Here is a 27,993-nt window from a genome sequence, read left to right as displayed (position 1 = left end):
GGACCGAGGCCGTTTAGGGCTTTAAAGGTCAACACCAACACTTTGAATTGTGCTCGGAAACGTACTGGGAGCCAATGTAGGTCTTTCAAGACCAGTGTTATATGGTCTCGGCGGCCGTTCCCAGTCACCAGTCTGGCTGCTGCATTCTGGATTAGTTGTAGTTTCCGGGTCACCTTCAAAGGTAGCCCCACGTAGAGCGCATTGCAGTAGTCCAAGCGGGAGATAACCAGAGCATGCACCACTCTGGCGAGGCAGTCCGCGGCAGATAGGGTCTCAGCCTACGTACCAGATGGAGCTGGTACACAGCTGCCCTGGACACGGATTTAACCTGTGCCTCCATGGACAGCTGTGAGTCCAAAATGACTCCCAGGCTGCGCACCTGGTCCTTCAGGGGCACGGTTACCCCATTCAGGACCAGGGAATCCTCCACACCTGCCCGCCTCCTGTCCCCCAGAAACAGTACTTCTGTCTTGTCAGGATTCAATCTCAATCTGTTTGCTGTTTGTTTTCAGAAGAAATGGAATGGACTGTGTGCACTTCAAATTGCAAGAGAGGCAATAACACATTTAAATATGGGGCCCCAGCAACAGAAGAAGAGGAAAAGGTACCCACTCCTCAGTGATTTCCAGCAGCTGGCCTTGTGGCCAAGACATCTGAGTGGAGAGATTTAAAAGAGATAGGTGGGTTGATACTGCTGGCTTCTGGGTTTTGGAGTTGGGGGAGAGTCATTGAATCTTGCCCAGAAATAATTGGGAGGGGGGGACTTTGTGCAAGCGCTAGAAAACTAGCACAACGGGGGCTCGAACCTTTCTCTCTAATGTGCTTGTGTGTTTTTCTACTTAGAGGAACCTTTTTACGCGATTTAATTTTTTTTAATTGTAAAATAAAAACTTACACTCTTATCTTGCTGCATATAGACCAAGCCTGAGAGAAGTGTGGAAGAGAGCTCGTTATCCTTAGGCAAAGTGTCCCATATTTAAATAGAACCTTTCAGGTTGCTGCTGATTCGGGTTTGAACATGCAGCCTTGCACCATTGCATGCATTTTGAACCTCAGCCATGCATAGATTGTGCTCACAACATGGGCGCCTCAGGGAGGTTCATGGGTAGGCCGATACCCAGTGTTCCTAGAAACCAGCACATCCACCCACCAGTGGCGCTAATACATAGGACCTGTTTGTCCATCTAGCCAAGTATTGCCTGTTCTGACAGGAAGCAGCTCTCTTAAGGCCTTCGGCAGAGGTGTTTGCACAACACTTGCTAGAGCCATGATGGTTTCTTCTGTCACTGGAAGCCGTCTGTGCACACCCTGCCATTGACCCTGAAGCCGCAATGATGTTGTGCACCTTTTATGAATGGTGCACCAAACACACAGTGCCCAAACACAGCATCCTGCTCTTTATGCATAAAGGGCAGATAACCCCATTCCAAAAGTATAAAATACAACCCAAGACTTATCAATACACATGCAGATACTGAAGTGGAATCTTCTTCCTAATTTAACAGTTCAGTTACTCTTATCATTTGCTATTCTTGTCTAATCCTCTTCATATACAATGGTACCACAGGTTAAGTACTTAATTCATTCCGGAGGTCCGTACTTAACCTGAAACTGTTCTAAACCTGAAGCACCACTTTAGCTAATGGGGCCTCCTGCTGCTGCTGCTGCTGCTGCTGCTGCTGCGCCGCCGGAGCACAATTTCTGTTCTCATCCTGAAGCAAAGTTCTTAACCTCAGGTACCATTTCTGGGTTAGCAGAGTCTGTAACCTGAAGCGTATGTAACCCGAGGTACCACTGTATTTTAGAGATGATGATGATTAAAATTTGTATACCTCTTTATACCCATAGATCTCAGGTCAGTTCACAGGAGGGAGAGACCCCTATGTATGGGGGGGAGTCTTTGTGCGATGTTTAGGGTGCTTTTTGAAGATATTTTTTACTTTGAATGTATCATTTGACTTCAATTATATTGGTTCTAAATATAATTTGAAATTCTTGCTACACCAGGATTTTTGTAGTTTTGTTGCCTCTAATTTATATCTCACTATTTCAGCTAGTTACAGGTAGGTAGCCGTGTTGGTCTGCCGTAGTCGAAATGAAATAAAAAAAATCCTTCCAGTAGCACCTTAGAGACCAACTAAGTTTGTTATTGGTATGAGCTTTTATGTGCATGCACACTTCTTAGCTTACAATTAAAATCCATCACAATGACAGTGACAATCTCCTCATTTTACTGTTGATCATCTTGCCTACTATTTGCAGTTTCACTGACACATTTTAAGAATGGACACACCCTCCCAAGTGTTTCACATTTAGGCTGGCAGAACTGGTTTTGTGAGAGTTAACACCTAATATTTAGTTTCTCTAGCTTAGTTGTTTCGCGTACTGGAAAATATCCACCTAGTGGCAGAAGGTTTGTCTTGTCAACTGAGATGACACTGCGTTCTGGAAGCAGCAGTCTTTGAAACAATATTTTAATCTATTTAGGTCACACAAGCGTAACGGAGAAAGAAATTTCTAATTCAGTTACTCTTATCATTTGCTATTCTTAACTAATCCTCTTCATATATTTTAGAGATGATGATGATTAAAATTTGTATACCTCTTTATACCCATAGATCTCAGGTCAGTTCACAGGAGAGAGTGGTAATCTTGCTGATCCCCATCCCCATTAGGAATGGGGAACCTGTGAGCCTCCAGATGTTGTTGGACACTGTTAGCATGGTCAGTGGTCAGAAATTGTGGAAGCTGCAATCCACCAACATCTGGATGGTGATAGTTTTTAATGTTTGAAGTTTTATTTTGTTTAATATTCTGTTGGGAGCCGCCCAGAGTGGCTGGGGAAATCAAGCCAGATGGGTGGGCTATAAAAAATAAACTACTACTACTAGTAGTAGTAGTAGTAGTAGTAGTAGTGCTCTCTGTAAGGAGAACTATGCTAACAAATCTCTCGCTTCAACCTAGAGCCAAAGGCTGTGCTCACACCATGCATTTAAAGCACATTGTCGTCGTCCCCAAATCCTGGGAACTGGGATTTATCCCCCAGGACTACAATTCCCAGGACTGGGGGAAGTCAGGTGTTTTAAATGTACAGTCTGTGTGCATGCTATGCAGCCTTAGCTCACACATGCACTATACAAAAGAGTTCCCATTCTGCTGACTGTAGGGTCAGAGGGAGTGTATGGAACCTTTTTCAACCTAGATTATCTGAAAATACATTAGAATTTAAAGCTACATAACAGCTAAAGGGAAGAAATTATACCTTCATAAGGTCTATGTTTGGAATGTAGGTAACACAGTCACTCGGGTTTGGCCAATACCTTTATAACCTTTGCCTGAATTTAACAGAGGTGACTCACACTGGTTGTGCTTCCATCTTCAGTAGTTAGGGATGTGTGAAACTGATTAAAATCCTTGCACCACCCCTTAGAATTTTGCAGATATTGTACCCGAATAGAAATCTCTGAATTTGCCTCATATTTCAAGGTAGGCAAAATCTGGCATTAAGTGGAAACCCACTGAGTTTCCCTTAGTCTTCTTGACATTCCTCTGCTTCTCTCAACATTCCTTTGATGTTTCGCTGAAGCAAGGAACCTCGTCCACACCCACCTCCAGCCCAATTTGGTGTCAGTGATGTTTGTCTAGAAGGAGATACAAAGTGAGACATTATCTTGCGCATACGTTCTCTTCATATTCAGAACGTGGCAAGCACCTATATGCTGTCCCAAATCCAATGTGAGAAAAGCCATGTGAGCACAGATTAAAAACCCAGCACTGGAAACCACAGTACAGTGGTACCTCGGTTTTTGAACAGCTTAGTTCCTGAACAACTCAGAACCCAACGCTGCAAACCTGGAAGTAGGTGTTCCGGTTTTCGAACTTTGCCTTGGAAGCTGAACGTGCTCCTGAGCTTCCATTTCTAATGTTGTGCAGCAAATTTAATTCCTTTTACCCTTAAGCAGCAAATTTAAGTTGTCCGAATCTACCAGACACAGTTGCACGCAGGAACCGCCAGAAGACTAGAAAGAAATCCAAGACAGAATTGACACCACCAGGTGAGTCAGTAGCACTTATCTATGTTTGGTATATTTTTGTATGCCTTCCTCCTCCTCCTCCTCCTCAAATCAGACTTGAGGTCAAGCCTTTTTCCTCCAACTAGGACGGTATAATTTAGATTACAACATAACTGTGGGCAGCTTCTGTTTAGAGGTGTTTAAAGTTTCACAGTGAATTTCAGTATGTCAAAACAAACACAACAGGGAGGGAGCCTGTTGCACTTGGAGCAGGGAGACAAGGCCCGAATCCCTGTCCAGCTATAAATCTCTGTGATGTTGTTGTAGGCAGCTCACTAACATTCTTATCCTAATTCGCACTGTTTTAAAATAAAATGGGAAAATAGCACCGTGGGTCATCCTAAGCTCCTTGGAGCATGGGCAGGGACATAAATATACATAAATCTAGCTGCGTTGTTAATAAATGTTTTCTGTTTTCACTTGATGTTGTATTTAACTGAAATATTGTTTTATTATGTTTTAGTGTTGTTCCCCACTCTGAGATTGTGTGAATAATGAAGAGCAGGTTGCAAAATAAATAAATAAATAAAAAAATAAATAAAGAAAGAAATAAATAGTAATCGCCTTTCTCCCTAGACTCCAGAGGGCATTCCTAAACCTTTAGGAAGCATGAAGAGGAGGAAGGGATTTGTCTTCTTCAGTTGCTCCTATAAGGAGAGGGAGCCTTCCTTCCAGCATCCCCAGTTATCCCTACCAGAGCAATGGCAGTGAAGCAAGAATTCCAGCTAAGCTCAGCATTTGCCATCGCCAGTATCATTAGTGTTGATCTGGATGAGGGTGGGACATTTTTCCCCTGATCCTGCCCCTTGTCCCAGTGCTGGTTTCAGGCTGGTACAGATGAGAGGCTTGGAGCTTCTTAGTATCCAGTGGACCAAAGCTCAGCTCTGTTTCGCACAGTCCCATTACTCACCATTTTAGGGCCCTATACTTGCTACCATTTGTGGATGCACCACCAATAGTAGTGTTCCAGGTGCCATGCTTTCTAATGATTGGTAGAAGGCAGTAGGTGAGCATGTATAGAGTATACTATTTTCTAACCTACTCCAGCAGCAATAATCAGGGAGTTAAAGCTGCATTCCACTAGCTTGGAAATTATGTCAAAGAATCAATTTTAAAAAATCATTTTGTTGTAAACCCCTATAAGAATAACTAAAAAAAAAAGTTGCCTTTTCCTACTTTGAAATATTGGTGTAAATACAAAACAAAACTTGAGACCATCCAATAAATGGGGCACAATTTATCTAATTATTTGTGGAAAATCAAGGCTATTAGTTCATAGATTAAAAAAAAAAATGTTTTCAATCTGGCCTGGAAATAAAAGTTTATTGAAGATAAGATTTGAAACGTACTTTGGAATCATGATGCTTCTTATCTCTCTTTCAGTTTCTATCTAATTCTTCCAATAGAAACAGGATAACACCTATGATGAAGAAGATTAGACCAATAAATAATTGTGGGTCCGTCCAATCTGTTGTTTTATTGCAGGAGTTTGCAGCAACATCACTGATGCATTAAGACTGCATTTGACGTGGATGTATTCTGCATCCCATTTTATCACTTGTTCTGAGATACTTCCCTAATGCTTTCACATTACTGCATCCACATTAGCTTCACTATGATTCCATGCCACCATATTTTAATTTGTACACTTTATGTTGGGATTGCTGTGCTAAGCCATCCCTTCTTTCAGAGGGAAAAAACCTTCCACAGAAATTCCGATATTTGGCACCAACAGAGTAAGTAGGTGGGGTGGCTACCTCATAAACATGTGGATACATTTCCTTTTACTAGACAGCAAACTAATTTCTGTGAGCAGAAGGCTATCTCAAATTGTTAAACACAGAAGAAAAAGAGTCAAGGCAGGAGAAGAGAGCAGGGTTGCGATTTCAGTCTTGGACTTTTCCTAAGGCATGGTTGGGGAACACGTGGGGTCTGCTAAAGTTAAAGGTAAACCTTATGCATCTTTAGATAAGAATCAGTTACCCGGTAGAAAAATGTCCCTATATTTCTGTTGGGTATATGCAACCTTGCATCCCTCCCATCAGTAAAGGGCAGAGTTGAGACTAGCAGATAAGTCAATGCGGTTTCCCACTAAACACCTAAGCTCTGCCCCTTCCTTCTGCGCTCTCTCTCTCTCTCTCTCTCTCTCTCTCTCTCTCTCTCTCTCTCATGCCATTCAATTAGCTCCAGTCATATATTGTAGAATCCCAAACCACTCGTGAATATGAAGTGACCATTTTTGTCTACCAGTGGGACCTTCTGTGTGTTTTAACTTTTAACTGCGGGTGCAATTTTTTTTACTAGTAAAGTTAAAGGGACCCCTGACCATTAGGTCCAGTCATGACCGACTCTGGGGTTGCGGCACTCATCTCGCTTTATTGGCCAAGGGAGCCGGCATTTGTCCGCAGACAGCTTCCGGGTCATGTGGCCAGCATGACTAAGCCGCTTCTGGCGAACCAGAGCAGTGCACGGAAACGCTGTTTACCTTCCCGCCAGAGCGGTACCTATTTATCTACTTGCACTTTGACGTGCTTTCAAATTGCTAGGTTGGCAGGAGCAGGGACCGACCAACGGCTCACCCTGTCGCGGGGATTTGAACTGCCGACCTTCTGATCGGCAAGTCCTAGGCTCTGTGGTTACTACTTATACCTTTAATCAGGGTCTGCCTGCCCATGAGACAGAGTGAATCAGCTGTCCTGTAGCAGGATCCTATGGGGCACTTCCCCCATGGCTGCCCTGCCTGTCCCTGCCACCGAAGTCGTGTGACCCCAGTGAGGCTTCAGCAGAGGGACAGCAACACCTTCCCATTTCACCTCAGGCAGCAAAATGGAATGGGCCTTTAATGTTGTGTGTTTCAATATTGGCATCTACATTTATGCACGGAAGGTGGAAAAAAGTCACAAGAACCAGGCATTAGGCAACTAATCACAACCTGTTTGACAGTCATATAGCACTGGTTTCCTGACCTTGAAAACATCCGTTTCAACACCATATTCAAATGTGCCATGAACTTCCTCAAACCCTAATATGTTCTAAAGAACATCGGGTGGGGAATTCTTATATAATAAAGACAATTTACATGGCAACAATACTCTGTCAAAAGCACTTCCCACACTAAACAGTTGTATTTTTTTGTTTGGCATCTCAGCTGTGGAGAAGGAGTTGGGAGTTGAGAGGGAGTCCTGCGCTTCTCTGCATTCCTTTATTTTTCATATTTTATTTTCAGCTTTCAATAATTTAACAATTTAACATCCAAATTACTTACTTATTCATCCCTTCAAGACTTATCCTCAGCCCAGCTTCTCTGCATTCCTAGGGAAATAACAATGTACTAATAGTGTAATGTCTGCCTGTGGCTTGTTTTTTCCTTTTCTTTGTTTACTATGTTTACCTTACATCACTTATTGATTGAGGTGAACATAGGAAGTTGTCTTATGCCAACTGAGACTATTGGTCCATGAATGACAGGCAGCTGTCTCCATGGTTTCTAGCAGAAGTCTTTTCCAGCCATACCTGGAGATATCAGGGTTTCATGTGAGACCTTTCCATGCAAAGTTCTGTTCTGTTCTGTTCTGTTTGTGTTTGGCGAGCAGCCATTACACACATAAAATTCATAATAACAATAATTCTGCTAATAGTAGTGGTTTACATTTCTACTCTACCACTGAACTAGCCACTAGCCCTTTTTGCTTTATATCATAAATAGTAAGCCTTGTATGGAATTTGTAAGTTTATTGTTCCTATATAGTATCTTTAAGAGTGATGCAATGGTTTTGATTCATGTCATTCCCACCAGATACGTACGTGCATTTCATTCACAGCTCCACAAGACTCATTTCTCTATTGATCATAATTTGATTCATAGGGGCCTTTTCATCAATGCTGAAATTTTCAGGTCATTTGGCTGCAAAACTACTGAAATCCCCTGTACTTGTTTTTTGCTAGAAAGCATTTCCACATAATCAAACTGCTTCCTCTTAGACTTCTGAATTACTCATCCTTTATCACTAGTTTCAACATAATTTAATTTATTGAGTGATGTGTGCAATACTTTCAGGAAAGAGAATAATTAGCATTGTTCCATGAAATCCAAGATTTCCATCTTCTGACAGTTCAACATTTGATTCAATCAGTGGGAATCCTTAATCTTCAGTAGTATTTTCTGCATCTGTGTAACTGTCATTTACTGTTTATACAAAAATTGTTCTTAAATTTCCTAATCCCAAAACTATGAAAATGCATTTTAACAGAGGAGAATCATGTCCACATTTTGCAAGCACCCCTTCCCTAAAGAGTCCAGGGATGTTCAAGGCAGCCTCCACAATATGAAGAGAGAGCACAGGATATTTTTGTAAAGACACCATATTTTTAATTTTAAATGTACAGGCTCAGAAAAAAGAGAGGTACAATAACAATTACATATGTGCGCAACTAGATTCCAAAGCAAGAAAGATCCTAGAATCTCAAAAACAGTGTATACAGTGTATTTCACTCCTGGCACCATGTTTTGTCTTTAGCATGAAGTTCCAAGTTCAATACAGTAATTTAGGACATATATTTTATCAACAAGCCAACACCCATATATGTACAACATCCATCAACTGAAATTAACCGTATCAAAATGAATAATCTAACTTACAGATGTGTTAGCTTCTGTAAGCTTCTATATGGCTGTTCATATATTCTACGTAGGACACCCAGGTTAGAAGATCCAGTTGGACTCTGGAAGTGTGGACATTTTGCATGTTGTGCTTTAGTTTGTAACCCAAATAAATTATTAACCGAACAGATAGTAGGAAACTTGTGTTGAGGTCTTTTACCAATTGTAATTCAATTTATGTTATATACATAACCAGATGCCTATGTGCAAAATTGCATTTTAGTCAGCCCACCAGATAGCTCCACTTCCCATACATTTTTTTTGGAAAGCAAAACAGACCTCCCCTTTTTTTCTGCAGTTGAAAGGGTTCAATTGAGTTGATACAAAAGGGTATCTTCAGAGTTGGTATTCTCACAGTGAGAGGCTTTTGGATATACACTTTAAATACCTGCTTTAAGTACCTAGCCCAGGGATTTGTAAACGTTATGCAGATATCATCTATTGTTTCTGGCCTTATTAGATAACTAGCCATGTTCCTTTAAACCAATGCTATCTCTTTGATCCAGCTTCTCATTAGAATGGAGGACCCTTTGCTCCCATGTAGAAGCTCGGTTTCTTTTTCTCAACAAGTAGCTACTAGTCATAATACTATATACTGTCTCTAGGATCAGAGACAGCAGGCTTCATCTTAATACCTATAGCCAGGGCATGCTATAGGTAGGCCAAGCTGAGCTCAGTGGCTAATTTTAAATATACTGTTTGCAGAGAGCCAGGGTGGCAAAAACCACAGAGCCTAGGACTTGCGGATCAGAAGGTTGGCGGTCCGAATCCCCGCGATGGAGTAAGCTGCTGTTGCTCGGTCCCTGCTCCTGCCAACCTAGCAGTTCGAAAGCACGTCAACATGCAAGTAGATAAATAGGTACTGCTCCGGTGGGAAGGTAAACGGCGTTTCCGTGCACTGCTCTGGTTCGCCAGAAGCGGCTTAGTCATCCTGGCCACATGACCTGGAAGCTGTATGCTGGCTCCCTCTTTAATAAAGCAAGTTGAGTGCCGCAACCCCAGAGTTGGTCATGACTGGACCTAATGGTCAGGGGTCCCTTTACCTTTACCTTACAGATTGTTTGGCTACTAAGTACAAGAATTATCTTCCTTCAAATAGTTTAAAAATATGTTTCTTTTCAGTTTCCACTTTGATGTCACTTGTGCCAGGTAAAAATCAGTGGAACACAGCTTTACTTTGAAGCAGTGTTCATGAGCATTTAGCACTTCAAATACCATAAGCACTATTTTGAATGATGGCGAGCTAGAAGAAACTTTGGTCTGATCCAGCTATTATTGCAACACTTCTCCTGTTTCCTGTGCATGTCTATTTTGGCAGTACTTCCAAACAATGCTTAATAATACCTGGTTTCAAAACAGGACCAACCACCACTTTTCTCTGTAGTAACTGTCTTTGGCAAATATATGAGTTTGTTTATTTGTTTGTTTAGTGAGTTTGCCTTAGGACAGCATCAAGCAGGAATTGAAAATTTAACCAGAAACCTACACAGTCTTTCATGTAGCCACATAGTGTACCTTTTACTGTTCATAGATAACAAGAATAACGAAGCGGATATGAAATCTCATGTTGTCCAAAAAAGGGCACATTGCTTCTTCCTGGATAGTTTGCTCTTTCAAGGTTCTAGTTAATGCTCTATTGCTGTTCAGGAATCTTTGAAATTTTAGGCAGCTTCACATAGCTAGGAGTGAGCTAGGATAGGGAATGGCAAACAAGCTTTAAAAAAGTGTTTAAGTTGCATTGATACATAAAGTTTAGGACTATGGTTAAGAGTAAGGTAAAGGTAAAGGTACCCCTGACCATTCGGTCCAGTCGTGACCGACTCTGGGGTTGTGGCACTCGCTTTACTGGCCGAGGGAGCTGGCGTACAGCTTCTGGGTCATGTGGCCAGCATGATTAAGCCACTTCTGGCGAACCAGAGCAGCGCACGGAAACGCTGTTTACCTTCCCGCCGGAGTGGTACCTATTTATCTACTTGCACTTTGAACGTGCTTTTGAACTGCTAGGTTGGCAGGGGCAGGGACCGAGCAACGGGAGCTCACCCCGTCGCAGGGATTCGAACCACCGACCTTCTGATTGGCAAGTCCTAGGCTCTGTGGTTTAACCCACAGCGTCACCCACGTCCCATGGTTAAGAGTACCACTGATGAAATCCAGAAGGGAGGAGGCGTTGGGGGGGGTGTCGCCAGTAATTATGACATATAGCAATCTATACCCATATTCTTCTGTTACAGCAATGTTTTCCAGATTAATGATTACACAAGCAATACATTCGAGAACAAGAAGTTGACCCAAGGTTTGTATAGCTTTGTGTGGTGTGAGTATATACATAGGACACTTCCCACCCAACCCACCGCAAGCCTGAAAACAATGCTCCCTTCAGGGGAATATGCCAGCATAGCACCTGAAGCTTCAGTTGGGTTTCTTGCTATTTGGGTTTTGTACAAGGTTTGTTTTACATTAAATTTAATGCATAAAGAAATGGTTAAAGGTGTATAAAGAATAAGGGTTAGAAAATAAAAGTAGTATATTGTTAAGGATGAGTTGTTAAACCTCATCAGAGAAAGGCATGTACGACTGAAGTTCTAATCACACTTACCTGGGAGTAAGACCTATTTATTCAGTAGGACTTACTTCTGAGTAGACATAGTTAGAATTGCACTGTAATTGAGCAAAGTTCACAAGTTCCATGTGTGATATCAGTGCCTTTTGCGGATGCTACCATCATGTTTTCAAACAGATGAGACTCTTAATCTCAAGGTAATGGGTTCGAGATCCACGTTGGGCAAAATATTCTTGCATTGCAGGGGTTGGACTAGATTGCTCTCGTGGTCCCTTACAACTCTACATTTCTATGATTCTATGAATCACACTATGTTTCCTGTTACAGTGGTTCCTCGCAAGACGAAAATAATCTGTTCCGCGAGTCTCTTCGTCTAGCGGTTTTTTCGTCTTGCGAAGCAACCCTATTAGCGGCTTAGCGGATTAGCGCTATTAGCGGTTTAGCGGTTTATCGGCTATTAAAGGCTTAGCGGCTTAGCGGCTAAAAGGCTATTAGCGGCTTAGAAAAAGGGGGGGGAGCGAAAAAAATCGCAAGACTCGCAAGACGTTTTCATCTTGCGAAGCAAGCCCATAGGGAAATTCGTCTTGCGAAGCGCATCGAAAAACGGAAAACCCTTTCGTCTAGTGGGTTTTTCGTCTTGCGAGGCATTCGTCTTGCGGGGCACTACTGTACTTCCACAACCAAGTCAGAAGCTTCCTTAAAAAAAAAAAAAAAGCAGTGTTTGTGAAGATTCTGTACTGGCTGCAACAACTTACCAAGACTCAATGTGAGCAAAACATTTTTTTTAAGGGAACCAAAACACTTTCTAGATAACCTGCAGCTTAATCTGCACATGTGTATCCAGAAGCAAACTGCTTCAGAATGCAGACATAATAAGGGCTGCCACCACTTGCCTCCAATCAGCAGAACTTTACTTTGTAGTATATTAAAAGAAATACAGTTTACAACATTGAAGTGGACTCTATTCCATGAAAGCTTATGCCATTATTTTTTTAAGTCAAGGTGCCATAGGGCTCTTTATTGTTTTTCTTGCAGCAGACTACCATGGCTACCCCCTCTGGAAACCTTTACAATATTACTTTTACTACTTATTACAGTTCAGCCATTTTTTTCTTTACTCTGAGACCAGATGTGGCCATTTCTAATGTGAATTAACAGTACTAGGTGCATTTATCTCAAAAGTTAAGTCTCTGTGTGGCTTAAGTTCCCCAGTACAGTGGTACCTCGGGTTACATACGCTTAAGGTTACATACGTTTCAGGTTACAGACTCCGCTAACCCAGAAATAGTACCTTGGGTTAAGAACTGAAATTGTGCTCTGGTGGCGCGGCGGCAGCAGGAGGCCCCATTAGCTAAAGTGGTGCTTCAGGTTAAGAACAGTTTCAGGTTAAGAACGGACCTCCGGAATGAATTAAGTACTTAACCTGAGGTACCACTGTATTTATAATTTTAACCATAATCTTCAATCCTATGCACATTTGCTTGGGAGTAAGCCCCATGGAACATAGTGGGGCTTACATTTGAAAAAACTTGGGTAGAATTCTGCTGTAGTTTTCCTGTTCTGCAATATTCCTTTTTATGTATTCTATAGGCATCGGAAGACAGGAGTGTCTGGTGTGCTCTGGTCCATGGGGTCACGAAGAGTAGGACACGACTAAATGACTAATCAACAACAACAACAACATAGGCATCGGAATTGCAATTTTATAACAAATTTCCCATAACAAGAAAGTTTAACATCTTAGCCAGACAATGTTTCTTTCAGCCATAACAAGAAAATGTTTGGATCCATCTTCAATGTATATCCAGTTGTATTAGGATTAATGCCTGAAAATGTAATCCAGAAATGTATTAATAATCAAGGTAAGTTACTACTGACATACGTGTGTGTGTATGAGAGCTTACCCTACTCTTGTGGTAGTAATTTGTTGTTATTGAAAACAGTTTTTTTATTGTTGAGACCCACCCTGAGACCTTATGGTAAAGTAATTGATATTATTATTATTATTATTATTATTATTATTATTATTATTATTATTATTATTAGAGTTAAAGCAGAAAACTCAACTAGTGCCACACACAAATACAAATAATGCAAAGAAATGCTCTTGTATCAAACTATATCGATCTGTTCATATAAACATATAATTCAAGTGCTTAAGTAGATTATATAAATGTCCACCCATTGTTCCTTGGTATCTGCATTTCTTATCAGCTACCTTTTCTTCTGTGTTTGCCCAATGCATTTTCTAGCTCATGTTACTTTCAGGCAGGATGAAAAGCGGAGCTTTTTAAAAAAACAAAAGCTGGCGGGGGGAGGGCTTTCTATTATTCCCCCCCCCAAATTATTTGTACATAATCCTTCAGTTTAGTTTCCCTCCCCCCTTCTTAAGTCTCTTCCTCTCTCCTGGCACAAGCACATTTCCCCAGTGTCTCCACCTCCTCCTAAAATATTCCTTTTCTCCATCTTCTAGGTTTTTTTGTTTTTTAAACTGTTTCACCTTGCTGTATACACCTCCCAAAACCCTTCAGCTCCTACAGCTAAGCACTTCTCTCTCTCTCTCCCATCGGAGTCTCTGCATGACAGGTGGAAATTCAACAGGTCGTGTCCTGGCAGTGCAGTGAGAGGGAGCGATGGCACCTGTTGGCTTTCTACCAGGATGCCAGTCAAGGCCAAGGGAAAAGGTGGCGGCCTCTCTACTCCTGCGAGAGGGACCAAACCTCTTCCTTCCTCTCTGACAGCCTCCCTCCCTCTTTGTGTAACTTAGTGGGTCGACGAGGTCAACGATGTCTCTGTGGTGATGGGGAAAAGTGGTTCCTCCCTCCCTCTCTCTCTCCCTCTCTCTCGGGAGCGAGGGCGGCCCATGATCCAGCTTCCTCCCCGCCTACCACCTCCTCAGCTTCCTTGGCCCAGCCAGGTAAGTGGGGGGTAGGACTTGGCGCCGGGCCCAGGGCCAGAGGCTTTAAAGAACAAAACCCCGTCCGCGTCCTCCTTCCCTCCGCAGCGCGCGCTCGCTCGCCTCAGCAGGACCAGCAGTACCATCCGCGGGCGCCCCGATGGGTACGTATGTGGGAAGGGCTGGCGCCAGGCGCTGCAGCCGAGGCACCTGTGTGGGCTGCGCGCGGGAAACGCGCGCAGCCCTGAGGTGACCCCGCTGTTCGTGCGCGCGTCTGCGTCTGCGCGCGTCTATATACTGTACCCACTTCCCTGGGAGTCCTAATAGGGTAGCCACTCGTCAGGGCTGCAGCCGTCGAGGGCGACGACCTGCAGCGCAGCATCCTCGCCCGCTGCCTGCTCAGCCTCTGCTCAAACACCACAGCCAAGGGGAGCGCAGGCAGAAGAGACGGGCGCTCTCCTTGCCAGGCGAGAGGCGGGAAAGAGCCGTGCGCTCCTGCAAGCTGCACCCGCTGAAATAGCCTTTTCCACACAACCGTCCGAACTGCCGTCTGTCAATGCTTGTTGCCCGTGTTACCAAGCGCTGCTGCGCGCCCTGAATGAATAAGTTGTCTTTTTCTTAGGGGGGCCTTGAGCACTGAGGGGAACACTTCCCTCAGGAAAGCTACGAGCGCCGGGTTCTGACTCAGGCCCATTTCAGACAGCCTTTCTCAACCTGTGCGTCCCCAGACGTTGTTGAACTACAACTCCCATCGCCCCTAGGTAGCAAGGCCAGAGCTCAGGGAAGATGGGAGTTGAGGGATGATAGGAGTTGTAGTCCAGCAACGTCTGGGGACCCACAGGTTGAGCTCTCCCTCTCCCTCCCTTCCCTCCCTCTTCCAACTTGAATAAAATATTTGGGGGGGGGGGCAGTTAAGCCCCACCTCACATACAGTTCAGCCTTTCTCAACCTGTGGATCCCCTGAGCAAGGCCAGAGCTCAGGGATGATGGGAGTTGTAGTCCAACAGCATCTGGGGACCCATAGGTTGAGAACCACTGAAACAGGCCTCTTCTCCCCTCCCCAAGAAAAGGGAGGAGATGCCTCCCCCCCTCCCCGCAACTGTATCCCTGACTGATCCATGCTCCCACCCCACCCCAAACAAGAATCCTGGGAACTGTAGTTTGCCAAGCTTTCTGAGAGCTGCAGTCCTGCGAGGAGCCAAACTACGGTTCCCAAGATTCTTTGGGGTGAAGGCGGGAAACGTGTTTGAAATGGTGCGTGGGTGCGTTGGTTGAAACCATGAGAAAAGGTAAAGGGACCCCTGACCATTAGGTCCAGTTGTGGCCAACTCGGGGGTTGCGGTGCTCATCTCGCTTTCTTGGCCAGCATGACTAAGCCGCTTCTGGTGAACCAGAGCAGCACACGGAAACGCCGTTTACCTTCCCACCAGAGCGGTACCTATTTATCTACTTGCACTTTGATGTGCTTTCAAACTGCTAGGTTGGCAGGAGCAGGGACCAAGCAATGGGAGCTCACCCCATCGCGGGGATTCGAACCGCCGACCTTCTGATCGGCAAGTCCTAGGCTCTGTGGTTTAACCCACAGCGCCACCCGTGTCCCACACGAAACCGTGAGAAGGGACTCTCAGATGCCTGGGAGCAGCGTGGAAGTGCCCTGGGGATATTGGGCTGGGGGTGGGGAGAGAAAGAGAGACACCCCACAAAAAAGTTCCTTTCTGAGCAAGCCAGCTCTCAGGTTGTCTGCGGGCAAGCGCAGGCTTCCAAGGACAACGAGAGGAGTTTGCTGGCCTCGTTTGACGCTCAGTTCTCTTCCGATGAGGGTCTGCTCTGGTTTCTAGGCAGCTAACGGTGCTTTGGAGCCCCCACAAGAACAGCTCAGTCGGTAAAGCACCAGACTTTTAATCTTAGGGTCGTGGTTTTGAGCCCCACGTTGGGCATTGCAGGGGGTTGGACTAGATGACCATCAGGGTCCCTTCCAACTCTACAGTTCCATGAGTCTAACGTGGTGCCCTCCAGATGTTGCTGGACTACAATTCCCACCATGTTCGGCCATCAAGCATGCTGGCTGTGGCCGAAGGGAGTTGGAAGTCCAGCAATATTTGGAGAGCACCATGCAGTCTAAAGCCAGGCATGCTTCTTAGAGGCCTGGAGACGTAGTGGGAGAGGTGGCTTGCGCTTCTGAAATCTAGGACAGCAGATCCCAAACTGCTTGAATATTGCTGAGTTTTTCTGGAGGACCGCTTAATCGCTGTTGTAGCAATTGCAATGTGCCATGCCAGACACTCTGTGAATTGCATTTTTATTGCTGCATTCTTTTCTTATAGGTTTTTTTTTTGTTGCATTAGCATTCCAAAGACTTTGAATTGTAATGCAATTAAAATACAGTTTGAGAAATAAAAGAAGCAGCAACAACACAGTTTAAAAATATATCAATGTGAATATTTAATGAGGTCATGTTGCTGAAGAAAGACTGTGGACCACAGCTTGGGAACCTCTGGTCTAGCAATTTCCTCTCACATAAGTGGCACCTTTAAAAGATTAACAGGTTTACAACTCCCAGATTAGAGCCTAATTCAATGGACTCTGGTCCACAAAGCTCAAAGGCAGAACCACGGCTTCTTATGCAAAGGTTTAGCCCCCAACACTGCTTGTCTTTCATCAGTCACTGCAGGCAGTACTGAAAAAGATGGGCCAATGATCTGGCCCTGATATAAGGCAGCTTCCTATTCCTAAACTCATGTCATCATAATCTATTGTCAGTCTTCAAGGTGTCACAACATTCCTTTTCCTTGTATTTACATGGCTCTCTGGCAGCTACTCCCAACTACAGGTTTGCAGTCCCGGTTTTCACCAGAGCTTGGGCGCATCAAGTTTAAACTCACTCTTGCACTTAGAGGCAACAGCCTATAATGAAATGCAGAAAAGGGGTGTGTCACATCAACATATTTAGGTCATTGGTATTCATGTATTCAGAAGTTCATATGGATACTAAAGAGAGAGCTATTTCTTGTTCCTTTTTACTTTCAGTTAAGTGAGTTGTTTTTCTAAAAAGATCAACACAAATACTGATTTGGCATGAAAATGGAAGGGTTAAGTAAATAGCCAACTGAAGAAACTGGGGCTGATGAGCTTGTTGTCCGGCTAATGTGCTGGTCTTAAGATAATTAGCTATTAGTGCATGCAACTGCTACCACCTTTTGCTGGCAGGGCTCCTATGCCCTTAACAGCTGCAAAACAGACTCAGATTAAATGAGTGACACTTGTTTCAGTCCCTGTGTTTCCACAGGGAAGGGGTGGAGAATCAGTTTCATTCCTCATCTTTGGAGCAAGTAGCTTTGCCAACTCTCTTGTTGCTGCTCCTTTAAGAGCAGCTAGGCCTCCTGTAATAAATAGGTGGTGATGTTTAGCCATGAAGCAAAAAGGTAAACCTGATGGTTTCTGCATAACAAGGCTCTGAGAAAGAGGCCAAAGCAACCTACCTTGTCTTTCTTTCCTTCTCCCACCCCACCCACAAGTTGACAACCCTAGGGGTGAGTTTAGCTTCATTTGACTCCAAAAAGACATCTCACTTGTGTCCAGTGAAGCCTATTCTGACAATGCATGTGGTTTTAGAAGTGTAACTAAATGTCTGGAGGTGTGTTCTTGTGATACATACTTTTTATTAACTCATATCATTAGTGTTTAAAATATTTTTTAATAACATTTAAAAAAAACCAGATGCAGTGTGTATTTTAAAAACCAGAATGGTTTTTAAAACCTTTATGGTGTGTGGGTGTGTATATCCACATGTGCCCAGAGAGAGGTATTTGGACCATATTACTATTGAGTTAAGGCTACAGTCTAAATAATACTTTTAAGGCAGGAAGCTCCACTGAACTTAGAGGGACTTACTACAAGTAAGTCCATGTCAAGGAAAGACCTTTATTAGGCCAACCCAAACACCATGATGGGATGCGGGTGGCGCTGTGGGTTAAACCACAGAGCCTAGGACTTGCTGATCAGAAGGTCGGTGGTTCGAATCCCCACGACGGGGTGAGCTCCTGTTGCTCGGTCCCTGCTCCTGCCAACCTAGCAGTTCGAAAGCACGTCAAAGTGCAAGTAGATAAATAGGTACCATTCCAGCGGGAAGGTAAACAGTGTTTCCGTGCGCTGCTCTGGTTCGCCAGAAGCAGCTTAGTCATGCTGGCCACGTGACCTGGAAGCTGTACGCCGGCTCCCTTGGCCAATAAAGTGAGATGAGCGCTGCAACCCCAGAGTCAGCCACGACTGGACCTAATGGTCAGGGGTCCCTTTACCTTTAAACACTGTGATGTAGTGTCCAAGCTTTTGAGTTCTCCAGAACTCTTAATCAGCATGGTGGGGATTGAAACTTTTGCAATAACATCATGAATCTGCATCTAATCAGAGTCTTAAAAGAGAAGGTAGGAGAAGGTAGTAAACATTTAAATCAGGCTCTTTTAGGTACCAGACACCAAGGCTTACTGAGAAGAGGCATGGCAAACCTGATCAGCATCTCCTGAGGGTGGAGGATGCCTGCTTTTATTGTCTCCATCCTTAGGTGAAACTGCAACTTCCTTGCTAATTGTAACAGGAATAAAGAGAAACTAGGCAGTCTTAATATTAACCAAGTTAGAAATTAGTTTTTTCTGACCTTGGTAACAGTGAACTCTATGCCATTGCTATTCCCTTTGTAGCTAATTCTATCCATTTGCACAGGAATACTTAAATCCATCCTGTATTTCCCATATCGGTGCAGCAGTGTTGCACTGATTCATATTGTGCATGTTCAAATATTGACACTTCCATTTGCAAGTACAGAAAAGGCCATTCACCCCAGAGGCAAACTGTTCATCTGTGGTAAAGATGGAAACTGGCAATCAGTGATGTATCTTTCCTTTGGACACAGGAACAAACTTTTGTTTTGTTGTTTTAAGTAGAAGAGGTGATTGTGTGCTTGAAACATTTATTGTGCATTTAGGTCCCATTATCTGAAAATCAGAATTTGCCTGATAGGATGCTCAGGAGTGATTAAGCACCATCAGTTTTGCATTATCACTCAGGTGCGTTCCAGCTGTTTGTTTTTATCAGTTTTTGCAAATTCGTGCAAAAGCTGGTTCTTGCATCTATGAAGGGATGTACAGAACTACCTCATCATGGACCAAATGAGATGGAAACAGAATAGCAGTTTTTCCAATGGGCACAATGGAGTGGAAGTCTGAGTAGGTCCTTAGTCCCACCAAGTATTTTTTCATTTTTTCTTCTTCTGTGTTATGTCTGAAGATTAGCTAACAGTACTGCCAGTTGTTTATGAACTCTGGACCACATGTTAATAGCTGCAATAGCTTTCCCTTATGGCCAAGAATATAGCTGTGATAGAAATATGCTTATTTCACAAATCAGGATGCTAAAGTACAAATCCTTCTTGTTCTAGAGTCTTATCTTCAAGATAATGAAGCTGGGTACATAGTAGCACAATAAGTGCTGACATTAGTCATGCAAACTTTTAAAAGCCCGAGGTGACATATACTTTAATTTCTTTATTCCCATGATATTTACAATGGGCAAACTTAGCCGGAAGTTGAAAAACTTCTTTTCAGATGTTGGACTATAACTCCCATTATCCCCAATTAGTATTGGAGCCTAATGCCATCTGGAGTGCCACAGATTCGCTACCCTGCTTTAGGGGTCTCACTTTCCGGAAGCAAAGAAGTCATTCTGTCACAGGTACATATTACCTGTACTTAAGACATTGGAATACTAGGGGCAAATTCATCACCACTAACTAATGAAAACCCATTGTTTGATTCCAGTGGTACTTAATTATAACTGCTACCATTAGTTGGATTAGGGCCAATGCATGGCAAGAGATAGCAATGATAAGAAACTGCACAGTGTCCCGTACAAGGCTATATAATTAATTGTGCATATCTCTGAAGCAGCAAGGATAAAAAGGGGAGACCATTCCTTGGAGCAGACCACTCCTGGAAGGGCAAGTTTGGAATAAAAATAAAAATGGAATAAAAATGTAGCTTTAAAATTCCAGAATTGAAAAAGTGCTTAGGGCAACCAAATTTGACTATTTCATTCCAAGTATCACACATTAAATGTGAAAAGTGCATCATAATCGGTGTGCTGAGTGTCCACACAACCATCTTCTTTTAATTTAATTTAAATTTTAATTAAATTTTATTATGTCAAAACACCTTTATTTCCCATCCCCTGGTGGACTAAGCAGATGAGACCAATAGTGGGTCCAACAGTCAAGAAGGGAAGCGAGGGGCAGATGGGACTCATCAACCTGGGAAGGTAGCCCAAAATCAGAAACAACAACATCAACAACGCTGATCAACTATCTCTTCTTTAAAATTGAAATCCCTAATATAAACAAACAAATTAAAGGTTTAATGAAAATAGGGAAGGGTGGGAGCACTGCAGTTGGAATGAAAGCAGAGAGCATTGCACATATGATGACTACTTACATTGCATTAGCAGGTCAGGAAGACCAATCACATCTGTTCTCCAGTCTCTGTAAATCCTGTTTAAAAATGGGATATCTTTTATTGACAACCCCAGTAGATTCTACTGGGCACCATTTCAGATATTGGAGTGGAGTTGCAGGGGGGTGAGTCTCAAGCAAATTGGTAAATTCACAAGGCTGATATTTGGTTACGTACAAAATTAAACGGTGGGAATTCAGTCTTGGTTAAGAATTTTGTATGTATGTGCTTATACCTCTTAATAAATATTGGAATATGAGCTTGGCATAAATACTTGAACATTTTTTAAGGCAAAGAGATTTTGAGCTCTTGATCATGCCTGCCTGCTATATCTTTATAATAGTGAGTAAATGTGGAAACCACAGTGAGTTGGTTGAAGGGAGAGATAGAGAAGATTACTTAGAGCTGATCAGTGGTGGATCACATTCAAAAGTGTGTGTGCTATTTCTGCTGTGTAGGAATACTACACATGAATCTGCTGTGCGCTCCACATATTTTACAAGATTAATGTGCGAATTATGAGCGAATCTACTTATAATAGACCTCTACATCTTTTAATCTTTTACACCTTTTTATCCTATCATATGGGATGCGGGTGGCGCTGTGGGTTAAACCACAGAGCCTAGAGCTTGCCAATCAGAAGGTTGGCGGTTCGAATCCCCGCGACGGGGTGAGCTCCCATTTCTCGGCCCCTGCTTCTGCGAACCTAGCAGTTCGAAAGCACATCAAAGTGCAAGTAGATAAATAGGTACCTCTCTGGCCGGAAGGTAAACGGCGTTTCTGTGCGCTGCTCTGGTTCGCCAGAAGTGGCTTAGTCATGCTGGCCACATGACCCGGAAGCTGTACACCGGCTCCCTCGGCCAATAAAGCGATGAGCACCGCAACCCCAGAGTCGGCCACGACTGGACCTAATGGTCAGGGGTCCCTTTACCTTTACCTTTATCCTATCATATGGAAACTGTGGCTAGATGGCATTTATTATACTTCATGCATTTCATAGGCCCTTAATTTCATATTTGGTCCTTATGTCTCTATACAAAAATGTGGCTTAAATCCAATTTCCTCAACAGTAAATTAAAATAATGTGTGTTCATTCTACTATTAAATTTATTCAGGCTACTTATTGCTTTTTCTCCACCATTCCCCTCACCCCTGTCTCATTGCAGAGAAAAATACAGGACCTCGAAGCCGTTCGGTAAGTGCTTGTGCTGCACAATTTGGCAGCTTTAGTTTGGGTGGGTTGTGTATGTGCATGTGTTGCGAGTACACTTGAATTTTGCCTAGAACACGTCTAGAAAGTCTTAAGTAACTTAGATTCTTTTTTTTTTAAATCAACTGCTTCCATCACTATTTCCCATTGCTACTAATATGATTTATAAAGCTCCTTGCTCATGTCTCCAGTACTGCAAGAGTGAGTGGCAAGCACAGATAAGATGCTGTTCTTGGTGATTGCTCCACATATCTGCAGTTCTCTTCAATTAAACATTTGCTGACATTTAAGCATAATGCTCTCCTAGAAGCAATAGAACACATCTTAAAAAACCTTAATGGAATAAGGAAAGGTTGAATGACCTGGGTATGTGTTATGTACTGAGTTGAATAGGATCCAAAATACAGCAGTCTGATTGGTCCTAGAACAATAGGATCCAAAATGCAGCAGCCTGATTGGTCCTAGAACAATGCAGCAGTATGATTGGTCCGCAGGAGCCACCCAATCCAGCTCCAGGTAGAAGTGAATCCACAACCTGATTGGCCTACAGGAGAATCCCGGAATTAGCCAATCATGTGCAGCCCATTGTGTAAATAATGTATATAAAGCAGATATTGTGGGGGAACTTCCATTCCTCCTCACCACTATAAGCTGAATAAAGAGCATAAAATCCACTCTCGACTCCTGGTATATTTCAGTATGTTTAACCTGGAAAAAAGGAGACTGAGAGGAGATATGATAGCCATCTTCCAGCATCTCAAGGGCTGCCACATGGAAGATGGAGCAAGCTTGTTTTCTCCTGCTCTGGAGGGTAGGAAATGAATGGAAAAGGCTACTTAGAACCATACAAACAGAGCAGCAACCACAAATCTAGACTGTATTTCTTAGATGAGCATGTCACAATCTTTTCCTATGAAGTTCGGAGCAGCATGTGTAGGTAGTTTGTTTCCCATCCAGCTGCTCCCTAGGCCTCTAGGCCAGCCTTGCTCCAGGGGTGAAACTGCACCTCTCACTTTCACATCATTTTCTGGGCCCTGCCCACACGTTTTTCATGTTAATGGATGAGGAAGGACGCTCTGACAATTCCTGACAGCCATTACCTGTTCATCTTATCAGTTAATGTTTAAGCAATGCAATCATTGTCTGATGTACCAGAATTTCTGGAAACATGATTGTATTGATGCAAGCTTGTAACTGCTTTGATGTTTCATGTCTGGCCCAGGCTTACCCATGCAAAGCCTAACACGTACATTGGCACGTGGCCTTAGAAAGTATCATGAAAATTATGGGTGTGGCAAAACAGGGGATCCTCCAGTTGTTTACACAATGTGGCATTTAAATATTTAATTTTAAAAAAGCAGTCACAGTATTTTATAGGTAGAAAAATTGTCTTATATTTTTCCATCAATTAGTATTCTGTAGCTGATCTTTTTTTTAAAAAAAAAAAAAAACCAACACAAAACAATTACCGGGGCTGTCAAGGGAGGAATTGCATTATTTTTCCAACAAGCAAAATACTTGCCCACAGATTCCAGCAAAAAGTACATTCTCTTAGCACAATCTAGCTCTGAGTTGGACACGTTCAGGCCTATTGAAATAATTTTTAAAAGGCCTTAGTATACTTAATCAATGGGTTTGATTGTAGCCTCAATCATTAGTTTATCCAGAATGCCTGACATCAGCCCTACATCTCTGGGCAGCAGCCAATGGGCTGATGCCTGCCGCTCTCCCCACCCCCTGTGTTCCCCTTTAGAAGATTATCTGGGTCTGGGGGCTGCCATCTTCATTTCCCACAATGGGCTACAATGTGGGAAATTAACATGGCTGCTCTTGGACTCAGCGACCTGATGCTGACCCAAGGTCACCTGGAGGAGGTCCACTTAGGTGGGTCCACTCAAACTTGGACTCTGCTCTCCAAAGAGAACAAGGCCTAAGAAGTGTGTGAGTGAAAGAATCCATATTTTCTGTTTGTTGCAGAAATAGGTGTGGGTTGTGTTGTTCTTGTTCTTGTTTGCTCTCCAGCCAAATCTGTTTCTGTTATGTTGTTCCGCTGTGATATTATGTATTTCAGTCATCCACCTCTCCCATAGAATGTCCTAATTATTGAGGCTAATCTTCTTTTGATTTTCTGTTCCATCAGCCCGGTTGCTTTGGCTACCCGCTCAGCATCTTCTTCATAGTCATCAATGAATTCTGCGAAAGATTCTCCTACTATGGAATGCGAGGTGATTTTTGCCTTTACTTCTGCTGGATTCTTGTGGATATAGTGACTGAGCGCTTTCTCCCCTCCCTCCTTTCCCTAATTACTCTCCTCGTTTTCTTTCCATAGCTGTGCTTGTGCTCTACTTCAAGTATTTTCTCAACTGGAACGACAATCTTGCGACAGCCATTTACCACACATTTGTTGCCCTCTGCTACCTCACACCTATCCTTGGAGCGCTTGTAGCTGATTCCTGGCTGGGAAAGTTCAAGTGAGTGCAATTTAGAATACCAGAATAATTCTGCGGAAGATGCATCTGAATTGCGTGAAGAGCGTCAAGCTGTTTCATTCGAAGGGGCATTACTTAAAAGAACTCTGGGCACAGAGGCCTGTGACATTGTTTTATATAAAATGTACACATATTAATTTATATGTATAGATGCCTGTAGGCAAATTAATGGAGTGAGTAGCTGGGGTCCCACCAGCTTTCTGGTGTCAGCAGTTCGAATCTGTGTGACAGGGTGAGCTCCTGTTGTTATGTCCCAGCTTCTGCCAACCTAGCAGTTCGAAAGCATGTTGGGGCAAGTAGATAAATAGGTACCACTGTGGTGGGAAGGTAAACGGCGTTTCTGTGCTCCCTGGCTTCCGTCATGGTGTCCCTTTGTATGAGAAGCAGTTTAGTCATGCTGGTCACATGACCCGGAAAGCTAGCTGTAGACAAACGCCAGCTCCCTCGGCCTGAAAAGTGACATGAGCTCCGCACCCTATAGTCGCCTTTGACTGGACTTAACCGTCCAGCAGTCCTTTACCTTTTTACCTTTTTACATATACACACATGTCTGAAAGATGGGGAAAGGAGCTTTTGTGGAGCTAATAAAAGCTTTGGTCTAATACTAAGATGAAGCAGAGCTTCTACTTCTCCCTGTTAACCTCCAGGCAGATGCTGTGCGCTAATGACAACAGCAAGGCAGGCAGAAATCCACCAAATCTACCTCTCCTTGGGTTGAAGACAATGAGATTGAATTTCTGTCTGTTTTGCTTCTATAAAGATGTAGGCATTGGCCTGGGCACATCATTCTAAGCTGTCATGTAGATGTGCAGATATGCAGGCTTCCATAGAGGAGATGGCAGCTGCTTTTACTTTTTCCTGGATGTTTTGCTGCTGCACTGAGCGAAGCCATGGCTTAACAGGCTGCATACACAGTAATCAATTTCCAGCACAAAAATGTAGCTTTCCTCAGACTTTAAATCATTCATGTTTGTCCTCAACATGTTGCTTTTAATGTAGGTCGATTCTAGAACCTGCCATTCACAAGGGTTGGTGTGATTACTCAATACACAGTTTGAAAACCCTCCCCTTGATTAGGTTATCCATGTTTTTTCCTCTGTTCCCCAAGTGAATGATGCAGGACATGGGGGTTGTGATCTTAGTATATGCCGACGCTGCATATATCTGTTTTCAAAAGGACACACTGGGGCAGTGTAGATGCAATCTGCTATGAGCTTGTATTTTCAGAATGAAACCAGTTTCTCAAGATGCACTTTTCATGGGCAAAAATATGCAATGGAGTTTAGATTGCATTTGTACTGCATAGAAAAGAACCCCCAAGTGCTCCATCTCCATTGATTCGATAATGAATGTGTATATGTAACCTTAGTGTGTTGTCTGAAACCAGACTAGCTATGAGTTCTTTTAACTAGGGTTGGTCTTATGGTTGATGGCTTGTGGTTTATCCAGGGCACCTAAACCACAAGCCTAGATTCAGACAACGCGCCAAACCATGGCTTAGTTTGGCAGAATGACCGAGAAGCAGTAAGGTGGCTGAAACCTTGAGTCCTGAAGGCTGCATGCATAGTTTGGATTAGCATGGCATGTAAACTAGGCCAATGTGTATTTTTAAAAAAAGGTAAGCTTTGTTTTCTTTTCTTTCCTACATGGAAATGAAATTATGTAAGCTTTGAAGACTTATGAGACTAGTTACCTAGTAGTTAATAGTATTTGTAAAACCTTTTTATAAGTTCCACATTTCAGCTTGCAACTCAGACATGTATCATTCTTGGTTTTGTGCATTTGGGATGTGTCATCATCCTTTTGTTTTACTTATAAAATGTATTAGCTTAGTTTATTTTTAAAAAGTGCTATCTATCATCTATCTATATCTATGTATCTTATACAAATAGAAACTGAAGTGTAGATTGCCAAACAATTGTATCGGAGAGAGGATGTGTACAAGAGCTTGTTAACTATTATAATGAGTATCAGGCAGGATGACCACAACAATTAAGAAATGTTCAGGTCTCATGTTGCCAGTCCCTGCTCGGTTTTACCCTGTGTGAGTAGGAGCGTGTCTTGAAGTTCCTCTCTACTCAGTTAGACTGGGCGTTCCAGTTTTGTGGGAGAGAGTAGATGCCATGGGTGATACCTGTTGCATGTAAAAATTGGACAGCGCCAATTACGTAAGATGCAATACGTGGTAGGTCATGCTGTCATTACTGTAGCATTGAATAACCTACAAATAATAATCAGCACATTTTTCTATCCCTTTTTCCAACATGATGACTCACCTTGGTCAGGAAAAGGGCTGTAGCTCAGTGGTAGAACACATTGCATGCAGAAGGTCCCAGGTTAAGTTCTCTGCTTCTCCAGGAAAGACTAGGAAAACCTGGAGAGGCGATGTCAGTCGGTGTTGTCAAGTCAACACAAAGCTAGATGGACCATAAGGCACATTCCAATCTTCCTGAAATATTTTCCTGAGAAAAGAAGTTTATCTTCCTGAATGCTGTGTTTTGCATTTTCTTTTTGAGCTAGCTATATGATAGTACTTTTCCTACCTTCTGCTAAGTATGATTGCTTAGTAAATCCCTAGATGTTTTTCTTTTAACTGAAGAAAATTGCAATGCAGCAAATCCAATCTGAAAGCAGGAAGCGGGTTTTGCACAGAGGCCTACTGCTCTGGGTGCATAGAAATTTTGAGTCCCAGGGATATGCATAGGCATGATTATTACAATTTGTATAGCAAACACAGTTGCTACACATACGTTGCTGCTGTCCTTAGTGAAACCATAAAGCAGGAGCAGGACCCTAGTGCCCTCCAGATATGGTTGCACTACAACTTCCATCATCCTTGATCATTGGGCAGGCTGACTGGGTCTGATAGGACCTGGAGTCCAAGCACATCTGGAGGGCCACCCCCTGCGTTAAACTGTGGAATTACCCTTAGTTGGAGCTAAACCCCATTGAAATTAACTGGACTTACTTTTGAGCAGATGTTGATAGGACTGAGCGGTTAATTGTTCACCGTACTTTACATATTTGGTATATTGTCTTCACATACAGAGCAAAATAGGATACTGAGCATGGAAGTAGTGCAGCAAACAAATGTTGAACGGACATGGAGTGCTCACGTTCAACAACAACATGCTCACCTCTTTGTTGTCATGCTTTAGTTGTCTAAGCAAAATGCAGCATATTCAAGAAAGATAAAGGGATTGTGTCATTAAAAATACATCTTTTGTCTCCTTCCTTCATAACAGGACCATTGTTTCCTTGTCGATTGTGTACACAATTGGGCAAGCGGTCTTGTCGGTAGGCTCCATACATGATTTGCTGGATCAAGACGGGGATGGTCGTGTAGATAACGTTGCAATTCCCATGTAAGTTGCAGCAGTTACTTCTGCTCTCCTTGTAAGTGCAAATTGGAATCGAGTGGTTCAATGTATCCACAAATCCTCTGTTTACTGTGGTTTGAACTGTTGCAGCCTTTGTTCCTTTCTTTGCATAACCATATGACTCCTATCACATGGCAAAGTCCAAGGAGCTTTATTTTGCTATCTCAGTAAAACTGCAGCTATCCTTTGGAGGAAGTGTTTCAATTATCATATTTTGTTCGTGCCTTG

At 43.0% G+C, this 27,993-nt stretch overlaps 2 protein-coding genes and 1 long non-coding RNA gene across 3 annotated transcripts in view; 2 read left to right on the top strand and 1 right to left on the bottom strand.

Annotated features, from left to right (window-relative positions):
* The window catches only part of UBAC2 (UBA domain containing 2), a 244,254-nt gene extending 229,948 nt beyond the window's left edge, over positions 1–14,306 (bottom strand). The window contains exon 1 of the mRNA XM_083501338.1: positions 14,303–14,306. The gene's annotated coding sequence lies outside the window, so the exon portion shown is untranslated. The remainder of the gene's footprint in view (positions 1–14,302) is intronic.
* Positions 876–13,382, top strand: LOC310706129. The gene is made up of 4 exons (XR_014525708.1): positions 876–1,558; positions 1,808–4,055; positions 10,965–11,026; positions 12,884–13,382. It is a non-coding gene; the product is annotated as an uncharacterized lncRNA (long non-coding RNA).
* Positions 14,307–14,334: 28 nt separating the features above from the next.
* SLC15A1 (solute carrier family 15 member 1) overlaps positions 14,335–27,993 on the top strand; it is a 37,174-nt gene continuing 23,515 nt past the window's right edge. Inside the window, exons 1-5 of the mRNA XM_083501241.1 lie at positions 14,335–14,353; positions 21,853–21,881; positions 24,037–24,121; positions 24,226–24,367; positions 27,631–27,750. Coding sequence (XP_083357367.1) covers positions 14,350–14,353; positions 21,853–21,881; positions 24,037–24,121; positions 24,226–24,367; positions 27,631–27,750 — 380 coding nt within the window. The 5' untranslated portion in view covers positions 14,335–14,349. The remainder of the gene's footprint in view (positions 14,354–21,852; positions 21,882–24,036; positions 24,122–24,225; positions 24,368–27,630; positions 27,751–27,993) is intronic.

This window comes from Podarcis liolepis (genome assembly GCF_965112155.1).
Source record: "Podarcis liolepis genome assembly, chromosome: 4".
Classification (NCBI taxonomy): Eukaryota; Metazoa; Chordata; class Lepidosauria; order Squamata; family Lacertidae; genus Podarcis; species Podarcis liolepis.
The sequence above is the reverse complement of the archived record's forward strand: the minus strand, read 5'-3'. Positions and strand labels throughout refer to the sequence as shown.